Source organism: Caloenas nicobarica, chromosome 2, assembly GCF_036013445.1.
Source record: "Caloenas nicobarica isolate bCalNic1 chromosome 2, bCalNic1.hap1, whole genome shotgun sequence".
Classification (NCBI taxonomy): Eukaryota; Metazoa; Chordata; class Aves; order Columbiformes; family Columbidae; genus Caloenas; species Caloenas nicobarica.
This window is the reverse complement of record NC_088246.1, coordinates 113747360-113766307: the sequence shown is the minus strand read 5'-3', so window position 1 is coordinate 113766307 and position 18948 is coordinate 113747360. Positions and strand designations below refer to the sequence as shown.

Here is an 18948-nt window from a genome sequence, read left to right as displayed (position 1 = left end):
GAATTTAGGAGCAAATGTAGAAAGCAGGTGAACACGAGAAAAAACAAAACGCCATTTGTCTTGCCGTTACTCTCAGTGCTAACATCCCTAAATAGCCTAGTTTTAAAATGAGATATTATATTTTTCAGAGTCTAGTCCTGTCTTTTGTCTAGGATTTTTTAACAAATGTTTAAAAGCCGTAGCTTAGACCTAGCACAGTGTAATTACAGCAGCAACTGACACATCAAATCAGTAAAATTATATTTCAATTGAATATACTGATGTTAGATATTTCACAAAGCAATGGTTTCTTCTTACACATACATAATTTATGTATATGCAATGGCATAATATAGTGGCATATTCATAGGGGTTTTTTTACATTGCATCTGAATAAGCCCACAGGAAATCCATATTACTGATAATGTATTCTATTACTGAAATTCAAACAAATATTACCAGCTCTAAAGATCATTGCAAGTCTCAAAATACTGGCTGAATGTCTTAAATCCCAAGCTTCTGGAATTCTGCCACTGTGTGACACATTCAGGTTTCATATTTTTAAAAATTATTTCCAATTCTTATTGTTGCAGAGAAAAACACATAAGCGTGATCTGCATGAAGCTTGTGAATCTAAGAGCTTGGAAAACAACACTGCATAAAAGAAACTGAAGTCCCTTTGAGATAATATTTTGGTTTCTGGTGCTTTGTAACTATTTGGAAAGATGCAGGAGGGTGCTGATACAGGAGCCACAGCTGCCTGCTGAAGGAGCTGCTCTTGTAAGCTACCAAACACTGCAAAGTTCTGAGGCCTCTCAAGCCTCGTTGGGAGCAACAAGGGCTGAGTTACACAGTGGCTCGCAGAATGCTTTCTATGTAGTTAAATCACAGAATCATAGAATAATTTTGGTTGGAAGAGACCCTCACAATCATCAAGTCCAACCATAACCTAACCCAACTCTAGCATTAAACGGTGTCCCTAAGAACGTCATCTATACATCTTTTAAACACTTCCAGGGATGGTGGCTCCACCGCTTCCCTGGGCAGCCTGTTCCAGTGCTTCACAACCCTCTCAGTGAATAACTCTTTCCTAATATCCAATCTGAAATGAAGCAGGATGTAGCTATTTCCATGAAAGTTAGATCAGACCCAGCCAATTTAAAGAAAAAAAGTAATTTTCTTCTGGCCAGCAACAAGAAGCAAAATGACCATGACGATTTTATCTCATGCTTTTCAATGTGCTTTTAGGTTTTTAAGTTAGAAAGCGCAGCAATCCGAATTCTCCAGTCCGACTTGCTCACTGACCTGTCAATGAAATATCCAAGGATGGGGTTTCCTCCATCGACAGCGGGCTGCTTCCAGGAGACAATGACATAATCTTTGTTGGCATCTAAACACTGCACGTCCAGCGGTGCGCCAGGGGCGCCGGGGATTTCAGCATCAGCATCTACAAGGACGGAAACATATGTCTCCAAATATGAACCACAGTTCTTTCACAATTATTAATCTGTTTTCTCTTATAGGCAGAGTAGCATCACATGGAGCTTTTGAAGCTGTGCCAAAGTTACCGAGTCCACGTTCTAACTACAGCTAACTCAATGCATTTTAAAAAACTATAACTTACAGAGTAAGCAATCCAGTTAACATAACAAAGTCATAAGAACATTAAGAGAAACAACAAGATATCTCCAGTGATGTCTGTACAAAAGGTTTTAAGTGCCCATATTTACTGCTTGACGGAACATGAGGCACTGCAGTTTCTTTCCAAGGTAGACTGGGAAATAGCTGGGACAACCAGGATGGCTGGTCAGCATTTGCCAGCGAGGCTAGGGTTTCATCCCCGATGGCTTGCTGACAAATGCTGACCTGCAGCCACGGCAGAAGAGTCACACACACTCTCTAAGCCCGTCTAAAGACCTGATGTTATGCGCCTGATTAGTGCATCGCTCACCTCCATCAATACACAGGGATTTCTACATGTGACACAGAAGTAAAGCTGCTTGTGCTTAAATACCATAGCTTGCTATTTATAGCAAATTTGTCTACACTCTAGGAGGACCAGTGAGGAATATAGTAGCCAGCTGAGACTGCAGGGACCATTTAAGTAGGAACATAGAATATAATTAATCCAATTAGAATTTGGCAAATGCACCGATTCAATAGTAAGATACTCTGGAGAAAGGGGTAGTGGGTTTGCCGTCAGGCCATACCTGCATTGCTAGAAGATGTAACAGAAATGAGGGCAATCATTTGTTTATACAGCAGCACAATTTAAAACAAAGCTACAAAGACAAGTCCTGTGCCTTGTCACAAATGCTCATTTCACTAGATTCTTCAGATGATTAAAACATCTGCTTCAGTCATATTTTCCGAGCAGACTGTTATCTCACACAACTCTGCTGGACTTGGCAACACAGTGCCATTCTGGGCATGGTCTCAGAGCCAAGAATTTCCAGAGCCTTTTGAATTAGCATTTCACACTTTAGCTGCTAAAAGCAGCTGGGACGGATATAGAATCAGCATGCAACCTGATAGCCATGGCTCCTTTTAAAGAAGTATTTCTCTAACAGAAAGTCAAGGAAGTTTTTCATGGTAGAAGCAAACAACACCCGGAGAGATTACATTTTAATTCTATGCTTTGGTGCTTTACTTTAGAGAATCACAGAATGATTGAGATTGGCAGACAACTCTGGAGGTTGCCTAGTCCAACCCCCAGCTCAAAGCAGAGTCAGCTAGAGCTGGTTGCTCAGGACTGTGTCAAATCTGGTTTTGCATATCTCCATGGATGGATACTCCACAGACTGTCTGGGTAACTGTTCCAGTGTTCAACCACTCTTGCAGTAAAAAAGTGTTTTCTTATGTCTAAATGACCTTTCCTGTATTTTAATTTGTGTCCATTGCCTCTTGTCCTGGCACTGGGCACTACTGAAAAGAGCCTGGCTCTGTCTTCTTTAGTCCTCTCATCAGGTATTTAGACATGTGGATAAACACTCTGTAAGCCCTCTCTTCTCCAGGCTGAACAGCTCCACCTCTCTCAATCTTTGCTCACATGAGAGATGCTCCAAGCTCTTAATCACCTTCAGAGCCCTTCACTAGACTCACTCTAATATGTCCATGACTCTCTTGTAGTGGGGAGCCCAGGACTGGACCCAGCACTCCCGATGAGTCTCATCAACCTGCTGGCAAGGCTCTTCCTAATGCAGCCCAGGATGCTGTCATCCTTCTTTGTGACAAGGGCACACTGCTCGCCTTGGTGTCCACCAGGACCTCCAGGGTCTTTTCTGAAACAGTGCTGTCCAGACAGTCACCCCCTGTACTGGTGTATGAGGTTATTCTTCCCCAGGTGTAGACCTTTGTGTTTCCCTTCCACTGTATTTTTCCTGCATTGTGCATTAGACAGAACCCTTCGAATGGCTCATAAAATCTTGATCAAAATAGTGCAGTTTAGCTAGTGGAGAGATGGTGACAAAAATAGATCTTTAAGTTATTATGTAGATTTTTCCTCTTTATGACTTATGTTCAGTACTCTTCACAGGCTGAAACTGAGAAAGGAGGGAAGTTACATCAATATCTTAAGTTTCCTCCTCAGAATGCCAATGTGGTTTAGAAGTCTTCTAGCATGTGACACCAATGCTTGAGGTATGCATTCAATTTTTCCAAAGATAACAATTGGAAGCTGTATTGCTAGAATCTGTTAATAGAAAATAATTATTACCTTTTTATTGGGGAAAAAAAATGATCTAGAATGGCTGAGACTGATTTTGCCAGCGTTTTCCTCATTTCTCTGGTGAGTTTCATTCACAAGACAATATCCTACCTCGAACAAAGACATAATTACTGTACTCTTCATAGTACTCTCCCATCACCACTCGTAGAGTGTAAAGACCTTCATCTTCCTTGTTCGCATGAGTCAGTGTTAATGAAGCTCGCTCCCCACTCCAGTGCATCTGGACCCATTTGGACGGTGTAATAAGAACACCTAGAAATTAGAGAATTACGTGATGAGAACTAGCTGGATCTACTGAGGAGTAAATTCTGAATATGGGGAATAGATAGACTGGAAATATGCAAGTGACCATTCTTATTTTCAACTTCCAGTCTTCAAAGACAATTGTAAATTCCAACTAATTCTGCTCTCATGCCAATTTTGTCTTAATTTTCAAAGTGTAACTTCAGAGAGCAGCAGCTTTTCTGTCGGCTGTTGCACAAGACATTTGTGCAACTGCTTAAGAAATATCTTGGCATACAAATAAATAGTAAAATCTATGTGGGAGATGTAGATGGGCCACATAGGTGTTGAAGCTGATTGAAATGCTTCTAATTTAATTTATTTTTTAGGAGAGAAAAAATCCATAGATGACACTTTCACAGTGCTATGCCTGTTTTCTAACTGTGGTTCCATTTCAAAATCCTAAATTTCGAAAAACTTTTAATAGAAAAAGAGAAAATATTACTATTTAGAAATCTGAGAAAGATATAACCAAATCACAATGTTCGCATATGCCGAAATAGGTAAAGATTGACATGAAAGAAGTTTATATTTCTTCTTGTCAAATGTTCTCACCATTTCTGTACCATTCAATGTCTGGTTTGAAGCGCTTGATATCAGGACTGATGACAACTGTGCAGCCCAGACTCATTGTCTCTCCTTCTCTCCCAAAGGCAACATCGAACTTGTCACTAAAGCTGATTTCAAATCTGGAAGCATAGCCATAAGGTGTAACACCAACTGTATAAGGGAAAAAAAAAATCTGTTCACTCTTTCTCTCCTTTTGTGGTGGGAGTAGTAAGAAAGAAAACCCAAAGATTATTAATACAAGCTCAGGTAAAGATTAAGACATAAATAGAAACAATATATATTCAGCAATCATGTTCAGAAGTAATTGCAGTGTCAAATAATCCAAGCCCTTACTACCACAGAGAGCCATCTTTTTCTTTATTCATACAAATCTAATTCTTACAGCTAGTTCATTCTATCACAAAGAGGCTCCTGCAGAATTTCATCCCAGAATTTCCAAAATTCGAGATCCAGCATTTCATTATTTTATAATAAGATTCGTTTAATAACTGAAACAGACTTCTACTTATAATTAACGATTTGTTCAGGTCAGGCTGATCTTTATCTTATGAGACTCTTTCCCTTCCCTGTTTTAACTCCTTGCTCAATGCCAGGGCAGTCATGTGTCTACTCAACCTTCATTTTTATAAGCTAAATAAGCTTTTTGGGGTGGCTCTTAATATAAAATGAGCTCTCCATTCCTTCAGGAATTCAAGTAGCCTGTTTCTGTACTTGTTCCTGAATTTACCTTTTCTGATGTTGCGTGGCCCAAGTTATGCAATATTCCAGTCAGAGTATCCTTACACTTCTGCTGCATGTACATGTCACAGGGGCTCCCAGATTTCTTTTGAAAACATCTCAGCTGATAAAACCTAGGGTCACATTTTCCTTTTCCACAACTTCCCTACACTGGCAGCTCACAGTCTTCCTGTGATCAATGAATATATGTAGGTCGTCATCTTCCTTTCCCATTACTAAGTGTTAAATCCCAAATTGTATTGGAAACTTGTGGCCTTGCATTTTGTAATGTGGTGCACAATCTTGCTTTTATTATTTCAAAGCTTCAGTATATAAATGAAATCTAGTGTGCCTTTGCAGCATATCTCTGATTCTATTTGTGCTGCTACAATAACAGAAATGTCTGTAAGTCTCATCTGCCAAGACTTCCATGCACAGGGGTGTGTGGAAGTGCCCCCTAGGGCAGTTCACACATATCACATATGTGGCTAGACTGTCTTAACACTTCTCATCACGGAAGTATCTATGCAATACTGTAAATCACTTCAAAGTGTGAGGATCTCAGGTTAGACAAACGAAAATTTTTACCTTGATATATGTAAAATATTCAAAATGCTTTCTGGCCCTTTGATCTTTCCTACACATTTTCAAAATGCCTGGAATCGCATAGCAGCAGACAAGAATGATTAAGTCAACTACTCCACTCAAGCACATACAGCCCCTAGCTTTTTTCCAGACCATGTTTTACATATTGCGAGAGATGAAGTGTCTCGCTTTTTGACAGATTTTATTCCTCAGCCAAGGGCAATATTAAAAGGACGTTTCTTATATAAGCAAATAGCCACAGACCCACCAGGCGATGCCGTTTCCCCTATGGCTGAGGCTAACACCATTTGAAACTGGACCTTTGTAAATCGGACCTGCTTTGTTTTTAAATAATGTTACAAAATATTCTGTTTAGTCATTTGTCATGATGCCACAACTGTAAATGGATGTGTCAAACAAACATATATTGCAACTTACAGCCCATCGGCATGGAAGCAGTTCCAGCATACAAAGGACTTGCATCAATTTCTCCTTTGTACCCTAGACAGAAAGAGAACAACTCCAATCACTATCACCAAGAGGTAAAGGCTCTCTGAGCCACAAAAATGAAATTGGTAATGTGCATCTTAAAAAGGAAAATTAAAAAAAAAAAAAAAAAAAAGTTTTTCAAACCTACTCTTTACCACGAGGGATGCATAAGCTGAAATTTCTCCTTTAACGTTCATAGCAGAGGCCCGATACTGAGCAGTGTCATCAAAATCACATCTAAAATGATAGAAATGGTTAGGCAGAGCACTCATTTACACCTTGGCCTACCCTTTCCTACATTTTAGATAAAAAAACCCTCTCAGAAATCTGTGTAGAGACTGTAAACAAGTAAAAGCTTGGGCAACAGACACAGCAGACACTGGACTGATTGTAGCCATTAAGTTTTTCTCCAATGTTAAATATCCAGTGTTTGAAATAAATGTCTCTTTTCAAATATCACTTACAGATTTGAAACCAAGAATATAGTGGAAGTAGGAAAAAACTGTCTGATAATATTTATCTAAGTTATCTCAAATTTACTGTCTCCTATGTAGAGATGCCTAACGTGGAAGCTATAGAAATGGTAGATATCATAAAGTAGTTTCAAATGACGCCAAACAATATCTAGATTGTCAAATCTAGATTGTTGCTGATTGTCAAATGAGGTGATTAGATCTCATGATTTAAATGCTTTTTTAACACTAAATGATGGCAAAAATTTCCTGTTTGGAGGATGAATACTGTTAAAGTTCTTTCTTGTGTATAAGTGAAGACTTCTCAGTTCTGTTCCTCATTTCAGTAAGAATCAGGAACTTTGCTATATTTGAAAAACTGTTAACTGATATATTTTTACCCTGAACTAGATTTTTCTAATTTTTAACTGCACTCATGCAGCAGACAAATGGAAGAAATAATCACAAGTGTCCCATGTCTCTGACTCAGCCATAAATAGAATAACAATTCAGATAAGTTATTCACTTAGGTAAATCGCATATCCTCTGCTAAGGAAAACCAGAACTGCTTCAACATTTACTAGATAGCATTCACCTCAGCTGTACAAACTTGATATCTCTTATCCTTACATCCCCAAGAGATATGTTCACATTTTGCAGATCTCAATCTATAGCTACATTTCAGCTTAAGCTATTTGTTAAATGATCTATTCCCTTACGTGGTAATCTCCAGCGAATGCAGCCCATATCGACTTTCAATTATATACTTGCCAGGGTGAGTCTGTACATTGATGGGCACGTTGTTTTTGTACCTATGGAAAAGCAAATAAACAGTATGTCACAAAGGAAGCGTATAATTACATGCTTTAAAAGGTCAAGCTTGGTGTTTGACATATAAAATCAGTTTCTCATGTTTTTCCTACATAAACTGTAGTCTAATTTTGTGGGAATACATTACAAGTCTTTGGAAGCTTAACCTCTTTCTCTCTTTCTCTTTGACCCACTTCAGGTGAATTTTATTTCCTAATTACAGGGAGAAAATAGTCTGGAACAGGATGAAGATCAGTTTATACTACCATGAATTTCAGGCTACTGCTTGTTAAGGAATGGAGGAGTCACATGAGCAACATCTCACAGTTCTGTGAGTTTCAAACAATGAAAATTCTGTAGCATACTTACCTACTAGGTATTATACACATTTTGTTCGGTTTGCCTTTACAAGTATATACTATGCATGTTTCCTGGTACAAGTGTATCTTCGGGTAGGAAAAGTTTCCTCTTCAAAATTCCCAGTAAGTAATTTGAAGGAATGAACTGCTTAGTAGTGATCTGGCACTGCTAATTTCAGAATTCATATAAACAGCTTGAGACTTCCAGAGCAAGAGTGAAGTGGCTCACGGTAGAATCTTCCTCACCAATTGTTGCATAAAAAGTCACTCATTCTGGACAATACGTGGTATAACCAAGTAAATGGTCCAAGTGAATCCTGTCTTTAGTGAGCACTAGTAATATGGAACAAACTGGCAATAGGAGTCCAATAAAACTGAACACTGAATTGTGTTCAGTACATTTGGGATTGATTTGAGATCTACAAAAAACCAACATTCTCTAAGATGATGTCCTCCTTTAACATAGCTTTCCCTGTGCTCCACAAGGTAACTGGCTGGATGACCAGGCCCAAAGAGTTGTGGTGAACGGAGCCAAATCCAGTTGGTGGCCGGTGATGAGTGGTATTCCCTAGGGCTCAGTGTAGGGCCCAGTTCTGTTTAATCTCTTTATCAATGATCTGGATGAGGGGATTGAGTGCACCCTCAGTAAGTTTGCAGACAACACCAGAGGGATCTGGACCAGCTGGATCATTGGGCTGAGGCCACTTGTATGAGGTTCAACAAGGCCAAGTGGCGGGTCCTGCACTTGGGTCACAACAACCCCGGGTAACGCCGCAGGCTCGGGAAAGAGTGGCTGGAAACTGCCTGGTGGAAAAGGACCTGGGGGTGTTGGTCAACATCCAGCTGAATATGAGCCAGCAGTGTGCCCAGGTGGCCAAAAGGCCAAAGCATCCCGGCTTGTATCAGGAATAGTGTGGCCAGCAGGACTAGGGACATGATCATCCCCCTGTACTCAGCACTGGTGAGGCTGCGTCTCAAATCCTGTGTTCAGTTTTTGACCTCTCAATACGGGAAAGACGCTGAGGTGCTAGAGAGAGTTCAGAGAAGGGCAATGAAGCTGGTGAGGGGCCTGGAGCACAAGTCTGATGAGGAGCAGCTGAGGAAACTGGGGCTGTTTAGCCTGGAGAAAAGGAGGCTGAGGGGAGAACTCATCGCTGTCTACAACTACCTGAAAGGAGGTTGGAGCATGGAGGGCGTTGGTCTCTTCTTCTAAGTAGCAAGTGTTAGGGTGAGAGGAAATGGCCTCAAGTTGCACCAGAGGAGGTTTAGATTGGATATTAGGAAAAATTTCTTCACTGAAAGGGTTGCGAAGCACTGGAACAGGCTGCCCAGGGAAGTGGTTGAATCACCATCCCTGGAAATATTTAAAAGACGCGTAGATGAGGTTCTTAGGGACACGGTTTATTGCCAGAGTTATGTTAATGGTTGGACTCGGTGACCTTGAGGGTCTCTTCCAACCAAAATCATCCTATGATTCTAGGTACATATATAAGGGAAGTGGAAATATAAACGATGATAGATAAAAGTATCTTCATCTCACTTAAATAAACCTTTCTCTTCATAAGTCTTAACAGATACCCAGCCAAAGAGCTTTGCTTCTTCCTTTCAGCTTTTAAAGGTCAGTTTCTTTCAGGATTTTCAATCAGGAAAAGGAACTGGTCTGTTGTCAGTGGTGTGCCTCTCTTAACCGCTTCACCAAACAAGTCAGTAAAAAGCTATTTTATTTTTACCAATAATATTATTCATTTAATATGTCTCAAGATGAAGCTATATCCGCAATAAAACTGAAAATTGCCTTTCAGCAATTTCAGTATAGTAGAATAAAGAATATTTCCCTGGCTACACATATATGAGCACCATAATACGCTGGGATTTTTACAAGTGCCAAAGTGAGTGAGGATTATAAGCCTTAATGCTTTTTGTCTCAGTCTTCCACTCAGCAAGATGTCTATGAAAAGAGACTCGATGCAGGGCAATATCCTCTATTCCAGTGTTCAAATAGTTGCAGAGATGCTTGACCTCATTAAAGGTCTCCTACTGCACCATCCTGACTTACAGCATAGGATAATACATGGGTCCACTAAGACTAAATCCATTCACCACCACTGTCCACCTCATCCATGCAATGGCGCCCACCAGACTGATCCATGTAGGAACTTCTGGGCATCTCTATATTCTCTGCACAGTGCCAGCTTAGAAAACAGAAAAATTCCATCAGTTTCTAATATTTTACAGGGAATGTGAAATCCTGTGAAATGAGACTTGACTCCATAATCTCTCTAACTTTTCTTCAAAGGGTTGGGTGACACTTGGATCCTGTTAGCAGTGAGGGCATTCGGTAGCATGTGGTTCTGTGCAGAAACAAGCCAAGTCAAGCAGCAGTGAGAAGACTTTAACTTCTCTGGTCTTTGTTATCAGGTTAGTAAAAAATAATTGATTCTATTGTCACTTATTTGTATTCTTCTATAGAAAGAATAGGGCTCATGTGTTGGAAGGACTGCTTGTTATTTCTGGAAATACAAATTCCAGAAGAGCCAAATCATTAGCTAATGTTGGACTGAAACCTCCCACTGTTGTTAGGCACTGATAGTTTATGCTTTCTGCTACTGGTTTCAAATGTCCTGGGTTTTCCATATGCTTTCTTCCAAGGGAGTCAGAACAGCTGCATCACACAGTAAAGTTTTCTTTAGAGAAAGTTCATGAAGCTTTATAATTTATCATGAAAAGCATGAAAAGGTCTCCACTGCTTATACAAAGAATGACTGTTTGGAATACATGACTGAAATTTATTAGAAATGCTGAATGAGAGCTGACAGATCCAGGTCAGCACCATTCTGTATCTCAGAGCAAAGACATCTGCTGAAATGGCTGTGAACTCTTTTTTTTTTCCATTAGTAACCTGTGGAAAACTGAAATCCCTTTGGAATTCAGAGGTACTAATGATGTATTAATTTCCGCCATCCATATTTATCACTGAGACAAAAAGCTGGTTCACAGTGAGAGCAAAGGCAGACAGCTGAAGCCTTGTTTTAATCATGTCAGGTTTTTGGGATAAGGTGAGTCTCAACCAAAGTGAAAATGGCCCTGCTCTCACGTTCTTGCTTACGATTCAAGTTACAGAGCTGGATGACGGCCATGAGAGTAGCTGACAATTCTTTATGTCCAGCTCAGATCAGACCCAAAGGGTTTGTCTGGAATCCTCTCTAGGAGGAATGTCAAAACAAGTCACTCGCAGCGCTTACACAATGGGGAACATGTATCTGTGCAGAGCCTGGCTACCAGTTGTCATTGTCCAAGGACAGAGACTAAGTGATTTTGTGGGCATCAGCTCTGGCCTATTAATCACAGAATCACAAAATCACAGAATGTTAGGGATTGGAAGGGACCTCGAAAGATCATCTATTCCAATCCCCCTGCCAGAGCAGGAACACCTAGGTGAGGTTACACAGGAAGGCGTCCAGGCGGGGTTTGAATATCTCCAGAGAAGGAGACTCCACAACCTCCCTGGGCAGCCTGTTCCAGTGTTCTGGCACCCTCATCGTGAAGAAGTTTCTTCTCATATTTAAGTGGAACCTCCTGTGTTTCAGTTTGCACCCATTGCCCCTTGTCCTATCACTGGTTGTCACTGAGAAGAGCCTGGCTCCATCCTCGTGACACTCACCCTTTACATATTCATAAACATTAATGAGGTCACCCCTCAGTCTCCTCTTCTCCAAGCTAAAGAGACCCAGCTCCCTCAGCTTTTCCTCATAAGGGAGATGCTCCACTCCCTTCATCATCTTCGTTGCCCTGCGCTGGACTCTCTCCAGCAGCTCCCTGTCCTTCTTGAACTGAGGGGCCCAGAACTGGACACAATATTCCAGATGAGGTCTCACCAGGGCAGAGTAGAGGGGAAGAAGAACCTCTCTCGACCTACTAACCATCCCCCTTCTAATACACCCCAGGATGCCATTGGCCTTCTTGGCCACAAGGGCACAGTGCTGGCTCATGGTCATCCTGCTGTCCACCAGGACCCCCAGGTCCCTTTCCCCTACACTGCTCTCCAACAGGTAATTCCCCAACTTATTCTGATACCTAATGTACATCTTAGTAGCAATTTTAATCAAGCCCTGAGATCAAGGTTTTTAAGGCTGAAATAAACACAGAGTCCATAAAGCAAAGTATGAATATTACTTAACATCCTGATATAATAGATATTTTCTGTTATCTCCACAAATAGAATCTCCATAGGATTTATTCCTAATTAGTGCTTAATGCTGAACACAAGCTTATTTTTTGTTCATTTTATAGACACATTCATACATTTTATATACACATTCTAGAAGTATCTTTTAAATTAAATAATAAGCATCAAATCTCATTTTATATTTGAAAAAATATTATTACCTTTTATCTTAACAACTTGAAGGTGTCTGTGTAACACGAAACAGATAAGAAAGCTCAGCTCAGGAGATGGTGAGACAGTAAAGCTTCACAAGTCACTTCTAACTAAGCTAAATTCAATTCCAGTCAGGGTAAACTTTAACCAAGAGTCAAATTAGACCTTTAGCTATGACTAAGAATGTATTTTGATATTCTTACAGTAAAGATTTTGCCCTAAGACCATTCAAGTGAATAGAAAGCTTCCAATAGACTCTAAAGGTTTCAGAAGATTTGGATGCTCCTGGATCTGTCTGCAGTTGTTGACTTCAAGTAATTATGATGTGTCTGCTATGAACACCCTACATCACGAGATTTCAGTTTCATGGAGATTCAGCACTATAACTGCTCAGCAGCCAATCAGTCAGTTCTTAAACAAAGCACATGTTAATGCTACAGGGACATTAATGGCATTTGTAGACTAAACAGAAGTCTTTGGAAAACATTCTTTTAAGGATAGTACTGACAATAAATTAAGCTGCTATTTTTCTTTTATCAGGAGACAGAAGAATGTGTTGGATATCTCTGTGAAAGGAGAAAAAAATCTATGTATTCTTATTGTTGTTACACAAAGAATTATTTTTGCTTTTAATATTTTGCTTTCTTTTTGTACAAAGTGACTTGAAAGGTGTTTGACAGGCCTCTGTACCTGATCATTTTTTATCAAACCTGTATTGTTCCTGAAAAAACACCACATTCACTGAGATGATTTCAGATATTGGTTATGTGGTGATTTTCAGTGAAATACAAACTTACCACGTAACACGGGGTGCTGGCCAGCCAGCCACGGAACAATGAAATTTGACATTCTGCTTTTCCCAGATAGTGTGAGAACGAGGCTCGATAACAAACTCAGGAGCATGTAAAAGTTTATCTTGATTCAACTTTTTGTGGAATGCCTGAGTCTCTTCTAGCTGGAAAAGAAACATTTGATTATAAACTCCAGAAGTTATAAATGCAAACTATTAATATGCAAAAAAACATTTTTAAAGACCAGTAAAAAGATACACAATTTTTATTTTAAAATCCAGATAGACATACTTAATGTATTTATTTCACTTGGGCACAGAAAACAATGCTTCAAGAAGTTCTCCTTCCAAAATATCTAGATCTGATTTTACTGAGTTTTATGGTCTTTTTTTTTTTCCTTAAAACTATTCTAAGTAAAATAATCCTGCACATTTAATTATTTTTTTAAAATACAGACTGAAAGGTGAAATAGGTCTGAAACTCAGATGTCTTCTGTACCTTTGCTCTAATGCAAAACTATGCACCTAGATCACCTCTGACAGACCTGCTCTCGAACCCTTCCTGCTGATGGGATCTTTCATCCTCCCAGGGTAACTGTTTCAACTGGCTGGTTATCCACAGAGCTTTTGGTTTTTACCACCGTAATTGTGCTAGGCATGTTACAAACACCAAACAAAAAAAGACCCATGTTGTTTACAGCCTATGTGTTCATTTCTACTCTTTTACCGTTTTCTTCAGGGCCACGCGCTCGGCAGACTCCCGGATTGCTACTTTCCTTGATTTTTTTTCGTGGTGTTCCTCTGCAGAAGTTGACTTGGCCACTTTGCTGACACTGACTCCTTCCCCTGCGGCAAAAAGGTTCCGCTTGGCAACATATGCAGCACTTTCTTTAATCCTTTCTTCTTCTGTGTCTGTGATGCCACTGATACTCACTTCTCTGAAAGAATTTTTAAAAAGCAGAATCCCATTGGAAAATGCTGAGAACATGATCCATTTATACCTTCTGTCAATTAGCCAAGTACAGTGGCCAACAGCCTTTGAAAATGGATTTCTGCCATTACAGTCTCAAATGCATTTAAAGAAGAAACAGGGAAGGGTACTGCGGAACGACTAGTTCACTGTCTGAATTCATGGCTGTTTTCAGTGCCTCTCTGTGTAACTACGCCATACACATTTTCAGTTTAAGCATTATCTTGCTGCGGTTTTATATATCCATCTCTATAAAGATTAGTGTAAGGCATACTCACTGATCTTCAGTTATTGACTTAGAGATGCAGCACTTATAGTAACACTACCAAAGGGGCAGAAGATAATTGTAGTTGTATAACAATGCCATCCTTTGTAATTTATACAAAAAAGCTCATTACCGTATATCACAAAAGTTCTCTTTATTCATAGAAAATTCAACCCTGCAATGTTTGTAGGGTGACTGTTCTTCCAAATATTTTCAAGAAGATTATTAAGGATTTTCTTGAATCACTCTCCTTGGGATTTCTACAGAAGTGGGATGCAAAGAACGATTACTCTCAATGGGTCCAGTCCTATTTGCATATGCACATGTGGAAGTACTCTGTTGTTTTGGCACTGCCAGGACATTACAGCTGCTGTAGTAATGCATATATAGTAAGAGCTCCTTGATGTAAGGAGAAGCATTAATAAACTTCTGCTGAGTTTAGCTACTTTAGGGTGACATTAGATGGCACACTGAAAAGAGCATCTGTTTAAGTTCTCATTAAGTGCCATCTTGCAAGTACTCTAGAGAAAGCAGCCTCTGTTTAATTCCAGAATGCACTCAAGCACAGCCTCTCTATTTTATCATAAAACACTACTACTGCTACAAAGCAAAATGATTAGAATGATTTTTTTTTCTGTTTTCTTTAAGATTGCTAAGATTATGCACTTAATAGCACATCTCAACATTCAAGAAAATTTGGATTCAAGCCCTTAATTAACTATCCGGCCCCTTATTTTTCGGCTGTGGAGTCAGCTCAGTGAGAAGCAAGACAACCAAGGAATGGAAAGTGCTGTAAACTGAATGGTGCATAAAAATTGCTCAAAAGACTAAAAAACTTACTTAACAACATAGAGCTTTGATCTCCCTCATATGTTCAAACTCTGCCTTGGACTTTTTGTGTTTCAGGCTGCTTTAACAGAAAGATCCTTAAAAGTATCAGTGAGATGACTGATTCCATTCATTTAGGCACATCAGCTTCCCCCATAAATATCATCTGAAGATACAGAGATATGCCAGAGATTTCTAGAGACAATTTTGAAAACTCAGTTTAATGAATATGAATGTAGTAATCTACATTCAGTTTAAACAAATCAGTGGCATTTTCCTTCAAAGGCAAGCTGACATGATTTCCTCCTTAATTACCGCACAGTGTGAACTCACTCCTCAAGGTATAAAGCATCTTCTGGGAGCTGCTGAATATCCTCAGACTAATACAGGACTCAGCCTAGTCATCTGCAGTAGCGGTCCCCAGATGATTTTGATCAACAGTATTAAATATTTAGATTTGCTAATCATTTCTTCCTGTTGTAATCTCCCCAGATCAAAGCGAAACATGTTCCCTGAAATGATGAATGCATCAGAAGCAGTATCATTTAAAAATTGATTCTGCAGTCAAGTCTCAGAGGTTTCAGTAGAAAACACTTTTCGAACAGAAACAAAGTGATCAAACCCCAAAGAGCACACAGAAACTATTATTTAAAGGATATCTGCCATCTGCAGTCCATTGGCATGTGTTGATCAGTGGTTGCAAATAGTTCTGTGAGACTCGTCCAGTTTCTTTAGCACCTATGACATTAAATCAAGCTCTGGGTGTTTTATTATCTAGAATACTGGCTGGCTGTCCTTAATTTTATCTTGCAAGGTTTAGGCTAGGTGTTTAAGAATGGTCATGAAGTGAATAACCTGAGTGAGGGAATTTTTTACAGCAGAACCTGAGGACTCCAAAATAGAACCAAATAATGGAAACGGTGACAGGGTGCTGAAGGTCATCCAGCAGCATGGGCAAGAGCAAGAGCTCTGATGAACCCACAGGGATCTGACCTTTATAAATAACTATTCCTTGTAAAAGCTATCTGCCCATGGGAAACAATACATCAATTTCACAGGGGAATTTGGGAATGACATATAACGTGCACGTGGTTCAATGGGCTTCAGCTGTTATCTTTCAAACAAAAATAAATATCTGACAGGAATGTGGCATGCAACTTCCACAGTCTTGGCAAACGGTCATGAACATGACGTCAACAGAAAAAAAAAAAAACCAAAATAGATACTCCAACCATTTAATACCATGTTGAGTTGGGCACCCTAACGAACATCATATGGCCTTTTTTTTTTTTTTTTTGTAACTACTTAAAAAGGTATTTGGGTCATTTCAGAGGCACAAAAGCACACACAGCTTCCTGAGTTGCCATATGCAAAAAGTAAGGTTGATGCTAACAACAGAAGAATAGTGACAATGGTGTAAGTATCCAACAATATCTTTTAATGTAGGATCCTAAAGTATTGCACAGACACAAATAAATGAAGCTACACACCATCACATTGAATTAGATATTACTGTATTCATTTTACAAAAAAAAAAAAAAAAAGAAAAGAAAAGAAAAAACCCCTATTATTTGCTAAGATTTGTTAAGATGTTAACATGATGTGTTAAGATCACAGGAGCCTGTAAAAAAGCTAAGATCATCATCCAGGAGTACTAGCCATCAGTCATGATTTTCAGCTATTGAAAAACACTATAAATTTTACTTTTGTATACTCTAAACACAATATAAAGGGAGTATATTTGTGTTTGAGGGAACAGGAGACAAATAATGGTGACCTGCAAATCTATTGCTACGTAAGAAGTGGGTGAAGAACTGGGTGAAGTGCAAATGTAATGAGAAGCCTTGAGAATATGTTACCTCAAGTTTTGTGTGAGACATATTTACGTATTTCTGTCACAGAAGATATAGCTGAAACTCTGAAGAAATTATTTTAAAATGCAATGGTGTGTGCTTCTCAATGTTGGTTGGATCAAAGAGCAGTGAATCTAACAAAGAAATGTACAAGGGATGAGAAAAAAATTACTCAGGGGTAGTGGGAGGCAGGTAATAAAAACCAAAACTGCTGGTCTCATCACAAAAGCATCACAAACGTACAAAAGGCCAAAGCAATAACATCTCCCACTGACAAGATGGAACTCAGTTTCATGTGAGAGCACGAGTTTGGACATAAAGAAGTGACTTCAGGTGTTGATTAAGCAGTAGACAGAAAAGCACTGAGTTGCAGACACAGGTTGGAAGTGTCCCATGAAAAACAGTGCAGTGCAGAAGAAACACAAGTTGAAGGAAGGTTTCTGTTCAACTCCTGGCCTCCAATCAAGAACCCGTTTTCCAGGGCACACCCCAGTACGTATTAATCTGAATAAGTGACTATGCTCGAACTGTCGGAGACTCCTAATAAAACCAGTATGCCATACCCCAAAAAGGGCAGAGGACCCTCCTTGCTCATGTCGGTTCTGGCTTCCACATAAAGTTCACGTTCAGCTTTAGCGAGGACACTGCTGCAGTAAGACCTATTACATCAGTAGTAACCATGCAATAAATACCACCAACACGTGAGATCAGTATGAATCATTATGGTGACTTAAGAAAGTATTTGGTTTAACTCCAGGTTTTCCCTGTGCTAGGACAAAATATTAGCACATCATTTCATTGTTTCTATGTTTAATGCTTAGTAGGAGACTTTGAATTACAGAACAAGTCTTCAAAATGAAAGAATAAGCTGAATAATGTTGACAACATGCTTGTCCAGTTCCCAGTAAACCAGGTTATAATAATATCTTAATTTCATAGAAAGTGGCCCTGACAACGTGTTCAAAACAAAGTCCAGAGACCTAGCTTTGTTTGTCCTGGCTCTGGATGCTCAGTGCCTGGTTTTCTGCCAGACAGTTGACTTATCTTTGTCTTATTATCACTCATGTGAAGTGTAAACAATCATGTTGAAATCCAGGAGTGTAAAAAAAGGTTAATAGACTTGTTACTTCATAATTGGTTAATAAAATGTCAGAAATAACATACTGAACAAAAGGGAAATGAACATACCGTCCTGTGAATATGGGCACTGAGTAGTCTATGGCTTCATTCTCTTTGTCCTCAGATACCAAATTCTGTTTTGCTCTCTTTGCTTTGGGACTCATCTTATAGGACTGATCTTCAATCATTAAATTGGAATCTTTCAGTCTAAAATAAAAATAATATTGTTAAATTCAAAAAAGAAGCTGTTAAGAAACACTTCAAAATAAGATTAAAGTACTAACTTTTTTTGCTGTCTGTTGTTTGATAAGCAAGAAAATTTCATTTTTAATAGTCATGGTCTCAGAGTTGTTAAACACATGACTAAATGCACTTTTAACACCTTGACATTACAAATACAACACTGATTCCCCTTGATATTAAATCTAAATAGAGAGAATAAACAATACACCTGGTAGCAATGCACATTTAATAGCTCCTTGGTTTGTGACTTGGAGAGTTTGTATACCCAGTTTTGGTAGATCCTGAAGTCAGAGACCACTGAGTAATTCTAAAGGTTGTATCTGAATCCATAACCTCTACTTTTCCAAAATTTACAGTCCTGAAGTTGTTGGATCCCCAAACGAAATGTTGATGTGCAAATATATTCAGAGCAACAAAACCTTTCAGTCTCTACAGAAATTGTGTTGCTCAGTAACCAGCGTTGCCATTCCCACTGCTCCCCCATACCATTCCAACCCGTTGAAAACCGAGAGCTGAGTGAAGTAACGCTGTT

The 18948-nt window shown here is 39.3% G+C and overlaps 1 protein-coding gene across 1 annotated transcript in view; it reads right to left on the bottom strand.

The window, feature by feature from the left end:
* The window catches only part of MYOM1 (myomesin 1), a 72142-nt gene that overhangs the window by 40928 nt on the left and 12266 nt on the right, over positions 1–18948 (bottom strand). The window contains exons 3-11 of the mRNA XM_065628789.1: positions 18243–18380; positions 13866–14076; positions 13146–13303; positions 7521–7613; positions 6498–6586; positions 6299–6361; positions 4544–4708; positions 3797–3958; positions 1285–1426 (exon numbers count right to left, since the gene is read on the bottom strand). Of these exons, the coding sequence (XP_065484861.1) occupies positions 1285–1426; positions 3797–3958; positions 4544–4708; positions 6299–6361; positions 6498–6586; positions 7521–7613; positions 13146–13303; positions 13866–14076; positions 18243–18380 (1221 nt within the window). The remainder of the gene's footprint in view (positions 1–1284; positions 1427–3796; positions 3959–4543; positions 4709–6298; positions 6362–6497; positions 6587–7520; positions 7614–13145; positions 13304–13865; positions 14077–18242; positions 18381–18948) is intronic.